The sequence below is a fragment of the Haemaphysalis longicornis genome, unplaced genomic scaffold (assembly GCF_048455015.1).
Source record: "Haemaphysalis longicornis isolate Haplotype H1 unplaced genomic scaffold, Haemaphysalis longicornis Haplotype H1 scaffold_12, whole genome shotgun sequence".
NCBI classification, from domain to species: domain Eukaryota; kingdom Metazoa; phylum Arthropoda; class Arachnida; order Ixodida; family Ixodidae; genus Haemaphysalis; species Haemaphysalis longicornis.
The window spans coordinates 108,724,263-108,733,897 of NW_027526225.1; the positions used below are offsets into that span (position 1 = coordinate 108,724,263).

The 9,635-nt window shown below is 49.7% G+C and overlaps 1 protein-coding gene across 1 annotated transcript in view; it reads right to left on the reverse strand.

The window, feature by feature from the left end:
- Positions 1 to 9,348, reverse strand: part of LOC144161769 (uncharacterized) — a 56,571-nt gene extending 47,223 nt beyond the window's left edge. The window contains exon 1 of the mRNA XM_077692369.1: positions 9,327 to 9,348. Within this exon, the coding sequence (XP_077548495.1) occupies positions 9,327 to 9,333 (7 nt within the window). The 5' untranslated portion in view covers positions 9,334 to 9,348. The remainder of the gene's footprint in view (positions 1 to 9,326) is intronic.
- Positions 9,349 to 9,635: the final 287 nt, after the last annotated feature.

A 9,635-nucleotide genomic window follows, 5' to 3' on the forward strand; every position in this document is an offset into this window, starting at 1 on the left:
GAAATAGCTATGTTGGCCGCTTCTAACTCGGGCCTTTGACATTGAAAAAATACAAGAGGCACTCTAGCTGCGTCGCGCCACTCGTGTCCTCATCCCACCGTGTGGAACAGACCTCCACAGCAGACTTGCTGACTGGGAGGAGATCTTGCTGCGTAGACCATTAATGTTCCATACAATAACTAGAGAGGAATCAGGCTTGCGATCGTCCGCCGCGATGGGCGTGATGGGTAGTTCTGGCTTCGGATTGGCACTCGATGACTGGCGGAAGCTATTAAGGATTGAAGCGTGCATCCAGTTTAGTTTTCGTTTTGGACACGCATAAACGCATTTGCCTATGTTGGAAGAAGCGTTCAAAAATACGTTTCTTCTTGATGTAAATGCTGCACTCGCACTGACGCCGCCCTGAGTGGAAATGTTTTATAACCGGAGTTGCGAATCGGGTGGGTGATCAATTCATTGCCGGCACAGCGAGCACGAAAACACAAATGACGGCATTTTATGCAGCGAAGTTACCTGCGAATTATGAGTTCGGCGCTACTTATTTGGCAGAAAAATGTATTTTCGAAGCTGGCGACGGTTGCGAACTGCTCGGAACAGCCACACTTTTCGTGCGAACGCCGGCTCCTATGGCGTAGACAAGCAGTACCGGCGGCTGATAGGAATGCAACTTGATGAATGTCACTAATTCAGGCTAGAGTAACTTTTCCAAAGATAATCGGTCTCTTTTTTTAGGAGCACAAATCTTTTCTTAATATCAAAAACCATAAGTGCCAAACTTTTACAAATAGTTTTTTTAAGAAGTCCGTGTCCCGCTAGTTGGCGGCTAAAGGCAAATGTTCATACTCCGCAAACCTCCTCGATTCCGCGTCTACTTTTTATTTGAACGCGCCATTTTATTTCGTTCAAAATCAGTTTTTTGGGTCACTAACTTTCTTGTTCGCCATGTAGTTTGTTTAAAGCGAACCGCGCAATAAGGGCTTTTTTGACAAAAACACTATTTGGGCAGCCATAGGCCCTTTTTGACCCTACGCAATCCGGTTCCAGAACTACCCATCATTCCCATCGAAGCGTAAGCGCCGCCTCGAAGTTCGCGTTGGCACTAGCGTCAGTTTTCCATTTAATTATTATTAAATGAAACTCAATGGCGTAGACTTCGCGTTGGATTGGCCCTCTTACCTGGAAGAACCCAAAATCAGTGTTACCAGGTACTCCAACCAAAAACCGCCCAATCGTCAAGTCAAACTCGCCCAAATCTCGCCCAACAAAACAATCGCCAAATTTGAACAAAAAGTCGCCGAAAATTTTGGAATATATTAAAAAGTTTATTTGAACTCAAAATTTCTACGACTGAAGGAAAATAACCTGGTAGTAGTACGTGACGCACCATGTTGCGTGACGCTGTCTGTCACGCAACCTGGTGGGTATACCTGAGATGCTACGATCCATAAAACTAAAAGGCTATGTGCACGCCGTAGTGGAGGGCTCACACAGTCGGACATTTTCATTTTTCGCCTCCATCAAAAAAAAAAAAAAAACAACGCAGCTGGGCTCTGACACACCTTCACCATGAGTATTCACAAGACACAAGAGGGCAAAAACGGCGCCGTGGCCAAGGTCAAAAACAGCACCGATCAAGGCAAGTACATGACTCAGGGACACCAATTGGTCCATACAGAGAACACAAGATTTGAACTGGAAAAAAAAACTATTTAACTTGGTTCAAAACTTTTACAACGATCTCCGCTTCTTGCCAAAGCAGACTTAACATGAAGGATACTCTAGAGTGTTTCGTTAGACATACGGTATCTTAGGTCACTTTTTGTCAGGCGCTTGACTGAATGAACACCCGTTCCACGGTGGCACTTGATATCGGCAAGGATAAAAAGGAGACCGCAAGCTCAGAGAGGAGAGGAAACATCAAATTTTCTGCGCTGTTTCTGGTACTTTTTACGTTTTTCGCTTGCTCATATAACGCTTGCTCCATCCGTTCCAGGCCAACACAGTTGCGGAGATCTAAATCACAGTTTGACAAAAGGGCCTTTAAGTCCGGAAATAACCCATCAGCGGAAGCATCATAACTTGGCACAAGAGCCAAGAAAGGAGCTGTACATTCACCTGCGTTGCGAGAACGAGATCGCTGGACGACTGCTAGTTCTCTAGTGCACGATACGTCCGTGCTCTCATCAACAATGAGGGAATACGGCGATCCCATCATGTCCCTCAGCAAAATATCCTTAAACGTTGGTCCCTTCGTTACAAGGGCAGCACCCTTAGTCCTTCCCGGTGCAATTCTTGACGCCGCTGTAGAGTCGTGAAAACACTGGCCGAGAACAGGCGTCAAATGATCTGCTGTCAAAAAAAAACTGCCGTGAACGACTACGTGGCCAGCGTTGGCGCAGCTCAGCAGCCTTGACTGCGTTGCAAGAGCCAGAACCCTGTGTTCTGGGTCGTATGGTTACGAAGCCGTCCATAGCCGCTGTTGGGAGCTTGGCGAGCAACGCCGCCAGGTTTCTTTAATGATCTCCTGTGGCGCAGTGCATCTTCACGTCGTGATAATGGGGACGCATTTCTTTCTTACTATAGCACGGCAAAATGTCGTGTCACCGGAAGCAAAACGGGACAGCCAGTCCTAAAATACAACAGAAAAAAGTGGTTTATGCCTCTGTCAGGAATCGGTAAAACACGAAAGGGAAACGTGCAGTGAAATCTGCAGCGAAATGAGCATGATTTTCGGGTCGGCGGCTTTTCAGCGGGTGTGCTTGGCGAGCGACGTCATGCTGGCGGGTTGCTTCCGCAAAGGTGTACTGGCGTCATTTCCGTGACGGATATGACGTCAGTGAAATCATGGTGTATCCCGGCATAAAACACTTTCGTGTTAAGATATCAAACCCGAAAATGAACAACCCTAAATATAACGCACTCTTTAGTACTAAAGGTTGCTCCCTCACAAGAAGACCCTGTGTGCAGGGGTGCACCCTTTACAGGCCGCTTGCTCTGCTGCACTGGCGTCACTTCCGTGACGGATATGACGTCATGGAAATCTTTGTACATCCCGGAATAAAACACGTTCGTGTTAAAAAATAACACACATCTTGCACTGCGTTACTCGTGTGCACAACAAGTGAACTACTTTACGCGTAACAATACTGGACCACAAAAAGTGAAATCAAAATTGTCACCCACCTTTGAAATCGGCGTCTTTTTCCCATTCTGTCTTGTAGGCGCGCGAGTACTTCGCCCACTTCCCATCGCTAGCTTATGTCGTCGGAGGTAAAGTCGCGGCTAAAAGCACGCTAAATGGTGAGGCCACATTCGTCTGAATACGTCAGCTCGCAAAATGCGCGTCCAGCTCCGGCGCGACTGTATTTGTGTCGGCCCTGGAATGCGTAACGGTTCTATTTTTGAGGCATACTGTCCGCCGCAATTGAGACAGAAAGACAGCAAGGGCGTCGCAGTACTTTGGGAAGCTTAAAATGACCCATACTAGAGTCCTTCAATGCCTTTCTGGTCATGAAACTTCGCCGTCACGCTATGGGAGAGCTTCGTACGCTGCTCCGGGAGGCCGCGCCGCGGCGCTGGTGTTGATCGGAGTGCAGCCCGGGGCGTGGTCAGAGCGCGTTTGGCAGGGAACGGACCACAGAGTAAGATAAAACAGACGCTCGCCGCCTTATCAGCAGTGCACTTTCGCTTTACGTGTCGTGGCCCGCTTAAATCGCCTTATCATTTTGTGAGTGGCGAAAAAATGTGGTGCGAACGGGCATGCTGCTACTGTATTTCTGCCTGCCGGTCTGGCTACAGAGCAGCGGCGGCCGCCTGATGCCCTCCGATCTGCGGTGGCGCCCCTCGCGGTCGCCTTTGTCCCCGTACGAAACTTGGCCGGGAGTTTCATGACCAGAGAAGCATTGAAGGATTCTGCCCATACTTTGTTTTTCTCCTTTCCACAGACCAAGATTGTTGGATTTATACAGGGTTTTATTATCTCTTTTCGTGTATTGCCAAATCAACAAAACCGGTGTCGTGAAATATGCTTCATGCGTACAGACTCCACTGAGTTGCGGTTTTGAGAAGGTAATTATTCCCAGTTGCCATTATCCAAGATATCAACGTGAAATCGGTGCAACAAATATCAGTATATAGGGACGCCTCGAACGCGAACAGATACCTCGCTTGTGCTTGAAATATTGCCTGAATTTGGTGCGCGTTCCGGAACCTAAAACTCGCCCAAAACTAGCCAAATAAAACTAGCCAAACGGAAGCTAAAGTCGCCCAATCTGGCGTTTTCTCGCACAATCTGGTACCCTGCCCAAGGTCTCCACCGTTTAATCTGGGGACCCCACTACCGCTCCCTTGCGTTTCTCCGTGAGACAGAAGACAACCTGCATTTGTCAAATTCATTTAAAAAAGATACAGAGAGAGAGAGAGAGAGAGAGAGAGAGAGAGAGAGAGAGAGAGAGAGAGAGAGAGAGATGGGGGGAGAGGGAGGACGTAGGCAGAATGCAGCATAAAGAAATGAGAAGAAAGTTCAGTTGACGCATCATAGACGCGGGTGAAAATCAGTGTTGGAGACTCATCCTGCGGTAGAAATAGAATCGGGGTTTTGGTGGTGGAAGTGGTGGTGGTGGTGGATACGGCGGCGGAGACAACGTAAACACGACGTGACCGTTAATATTTGCTGCGGGAATCTTTCCCTGTTGACGACATCCAGAAAAAAACTGGGACGGATGGCTCGAAGTAGCCACGCGGCGGCAGATGCTGACTTAATCAGCAAACTCACGTTTCATGTTTACATCTGAAACAACCGACCCGAGCAATCACTGCCACAAACGGATTCCGCGTTAAGGGGCCCTAAATACGCTTACGAAGGCCGCCATTTTCAATCGCGTAATCGCTATAGAGTACCCCTTCACGACAACGTACACCAAATATTAAAAGGTGTAAAGCGCCCCTGCTTTACACCTCTGCGTAAAGCAGGGGCCGCACAAACACGAAAAAAAGATCCTTTCCCTTTTTTCCTTGCTTACCTACCGATCCTCGTCGCCATGTTGCAGCGCTCTGACGTGAGGCAGAATGCTCTGACGCAGCCTCAATGACGCACGAAGCACTGAACAATACGGCGCCGCTTTTTGGCGGGCCCCTTTAAATGCTGTGCCAATCGGCGCTCCCGGCCCTGGGGGAAACGCGGGTGCGGTTCCCGCGAGCGGCACTCCGGCACCGGTAGCACGGCGTATCCTAGTAGGGACGAATGTCGATTGCCGCCATCCGTCACACGAGCTTTGCTGAGTTTGTAGGCGTCGGAGAGTCTCTGCAGGGAGAAACACCGATACACGCGCGACTGCGGCAAGCATCTGCCTACGCGGTCGACAAGGAGCCCACTTTGCGGTGTATGCACGATACGGCACACACAGCAGCGCAGCTAAAACTTCTCATCGCCCGCCAGAGCGGAATATTGCTGAAAATCAGTTTGTAAATGCGTGAGAGGGGGTGATTGTGTAGTGAAAGATTGCGCTGGTAATCGTCGTCAGCGCGGCTTCGGTGAGTGTATAAATGCGGCGATGCTGAGCCTTTTCTGAGCGACTGGGCATCGGAGGGACTTGTTCCCCGTGACAGCGCCGGATGCAGAAACACTAGTGGGCCGCTAGTCGTCTGTGGATATCTTCAATGACTGTCGTGAGCGAGCTTTCTGTGTTTGGGACCGCCCTACCTGGCCTTTAATTGCTAGTTCCGCTTGACGCGCCGAAAATTGACGTGCCGAAGCGAGCACGCCCGACGCGAGCAGCACGGAGCACGGAAGTTCGATGCAGGCGGACCGCCGACCGGCCCCGCTCAGCAGTAACGGCAGTGGGATGCGTAGCACGGCCGTCGACTGCTAAAAAAAAAAAAAAAAAGCGTGGCGTATCGTTGAGCGGAGCCAATGACTGCACGCATCTCTAACCAGCAAGGGAATTGCCCTGTTTCTCTAGGTGGTCTCACGCCTGGTTGGTGACGTCACAGCTTTAACAGTGCTTTGGAGGCGCGATGAGAGGGTAAAAGCTCCAAGCCTTATTGATGTCTCTTTTAATGCACTATAATTCGGCTAATACTCAGTGATTTTAAACCATTTTTTTTTTGCGGCAGGATGTTTCTTGGGTAGTACTCCAGCGATTGCGCGCGTAAAATCGCAATATTTAGAAGAATTTGAGGAAGGGGGGGGGGGGAGTTTGAATCATCGTAACATGAAAGCCGAGGTTTGTGATAGGGATATGCTCTAACGTCAGATTTTCTCTTATACACTGAGTGTTCATAAGAGTTCGAGCTTCCGTATCAATTCGCGTACATTAACCAAGTCGCCTCGTAACTGCACAGAATAAATGTATGCTTTCATTCACTTCTCAAAAGTTCCGTCGTAAACTAAGCCCCGAGCGCCGCGAGGAGCCATAGCATACATAAACGGAACACGCGAAAGTAAGGGCAGCGAGTGAAGCGAACAACGAAAGTTGGAGGCGTATGTATAGCCCAGAGAGGTGTCGTCGCTTGACGAGGTGATCTCGGCAATTAAGTACTCCGAGGCTTGTCACAGGATGAAGAACGGACAGCGTAAATTGTTTCTGAGAAGACATTTGAGGGCGTCGTACACGCCAGCCTGGCTTTCCCGCCCTTCCTTCCGAGGCCCAAAAGCTGACTTGGTGTGCACGACAGTCGGGAAAACGGCTGTGTCGAGCCGCAACAAACGCCACGTTAAGAGGTTCCGGTCGGCCCGAAATTGAGTTGTTTATGCCGCCGCTCACTCTGACACGCCAGGCAACAACAGCTTAAAACCAGCGAGGACCGCTAGCAGCAACGGTTGTGGGCGTACACCGAGTGAGAAAGTAAGTCGGCGGGTATTTTCGCTGCGACGTTTTACATGGGTCCCGCGTGAGGTTATCGCGCTATAAGAATGGGGGAAATGTATGCAGGAAAGTGAAAAGTTCCTGGGCGAAGGAAAACGCTACCGTTGAGAAATTAAAGTTCGTTATTTCCTGTCTTACCTATTTTATGTTATTTTCATACGTGAACTATAAATTCACTTTTTGACACACCACCCGCGAGTACGCAGGCAAAATAAAAAAAAAAGCCTATCCTGAATGTAAAATCTTGTTGGGATAGCACGCCGAAGCCGCAGGTAGTACAGTAAAAGCTCGTTAATTCGAACTTTTGGTTAATTCGAACTTTCGGTTAATTCGAACTCACGCCCTTGTCCGGGCACATCCCTGCATGTTTCAATGGGGGAAAACTCCCGATAATCCGAACGCGTCCGTATCCAGAACGGTTAATTCGAACTATGATCCCCGGGTTTCCATCGCTCCTCGAAGAATAAGTCGGCCGAGAGTGATTACAATGTGCTGTAAATCCAATTCAAACCAAACCAAATTTACTAGAGCTGCAAAACAACAAACCAGAAAAACAACAGCGTGGCGCGCGCTCTACGCTCCCGCAACAGCTTATTTCACTTTTAAAGAGGGCGCCGCGCCCCCGGCGCCAGTGCTCCGGCGCATGCCATTAATATTTACGAAACATTATTTACGAAATCACCTGCCACAAACGTGTAGTAGCGCCTAATTCATGATAACGAGCCCATAGGTGGCTTCTTTGTGTTCTGCCCGCGCACCGTGGCGTGATTTCCGTTCATTCTACTGCCCGCCCACTAATTCGAACTAATTTGAACAAGTTTATGGTCCCCTTCGAATTCGAATTAACGAGCGTTTACTGTATACGCCTGGGCTGTATACTCGCTGTAGTGGAGGGCTACAAGCGTTCCCGTTTTCCGTCTCCATAAAAAGAAATAAAAATAAAAATGGCGGCGCGGCCGGAATCGAACCCACATCCTTCGGTTCAGCCTCACGACGACTTAGACGCAGAGACTTCGCGGTGGGCTCATCATCATTGTTATCATCTTCGTTGACGCGGAGGATTTGAAACGAAGCTGAATGTAAACCGTCAGCTTCGTCGCCTTCATTGATGCGTGGGCAGTCAATCAGCAGAACTGCCAGTCTGCCGCAGGCGCCAAATTTAAAATTGCGAGCGAACTCTCGCAAACGTAAGCTTCGGACGGGGCGGGCATTGACCAAGCGGCTAAACGAAAACCAAAAGCACGTTCTATACGGCGCCATTTATGTGGACATCATCATCATGATCATTTCGGCATAAAAGTGAGGCCCACCGTTATCATGTCGGTAGAAGGCACGGAGCAAGAACAATATAGGAGCGGAAACGAGGCTTCCTAACACGGCCAGATAATGCCACAAGCGCTCGTCATACGTTAAGCTAGCGGCGTCTGCCGCGGGTAAAGGAACTGCGGGGCTGCCGCTTTCCGCATTGCACAGCACCGCCACGGAAAGAAGTGCGGCCGCTATCATTTCGTCCATCGGGTGCCGATACCCTCTCCTTCATCGTCGCAACGACGAAGCTTTGCAGTCCGCCTTGGTTTTCGTTGTCGCTCGCCCGCGCTTATCGAGACGGGCTGTTTCGCCTCCTATATATTTTTGCTCCGTGGTAGAACGTCATCTCGCACGAGCGCAGCTCCTAAAACAATTCCGCAAAATCGCGCGTTCAATACGCAGATTTAGCATATCGTTACCGTGTTTGCGTTACCGTTTACCGTGTTACCGGAAGCGCTGGCGACGGTGAAGCCTGTGCCGGTAAGTTACCGTTCGCGGTAACTCTCGCGCTGCGCAGTCTACTCCTGCAAACACGGTAAACGGTAACGTAAACACGGTAACGATATGCTAAAACTGCCTAATGGCAACTATAAAAGCTTTCCGTATAGCGCGTGCGTCCTTCCACAAGAGCAAGTCTAAACAATATTCATCTTCGTCATCGTCATTATCAACGGTCATTGTATGTCCACGCCAGACAAGTGCCTCTCCCAAACTATTCGATGAAAAGATAATCTTCTGGTGCGAGCCTACTGAAAGATGCGCCAGCTGGGAGGATCAACGCCATCCTTCCAGACGCCGCTATCGTGCTTCCTCCCATGGCTTGCCTAAACAGTAATCCCGTGATTCCTGGTTGTTGTCACGCAACAGAAGAGCGCAACACCTTTCTCAGTCCTCTTCTTCCCCACGTCATGTATCACGTCACTGACACGTCACGCCATCGTGCGTAAGCTTGAGGAGCAGACGGCACCAGAGGCAAAGCCGCGGCATCAGCGTGGGGAGGAGAGATGGTTCGCCCAGGCTGTACATGCAACTCGGCAGTGATTTGAAAAAAAATGGCCGCGTATCTGCTCCTTTCGTTGCAAATGTCGACGCAAGACGATAGTCCACTTTCGCCAATGACAAGTAAATGCATCCCTTCTCTTTTCCGCTCACCTTTCATGCTGTTCCTCTCCCGTCACGGCCGGACTGGAGGAGCGGCGAACGCGCACTTTCATACGGCCTGCGCACCCAACAAGGAAACGATACAGCAGATTCTTGACAGAGTGAGGGCGCTTCGAACCAACCTCTACCCTCCCAACCCTCTTTTTTCTTAGTCGACGCATCGCCTCTGGCCGAGCGAGCCGACAACGCTTGCCGCACGTGTTTTGGATCTGCCGCGGAATATCACCGGTAACAATGAATGCCTCCGCTGCTATATCTCACCAAAAATAAAACTCGTTGTGCACTTCAGTTGCATGATTA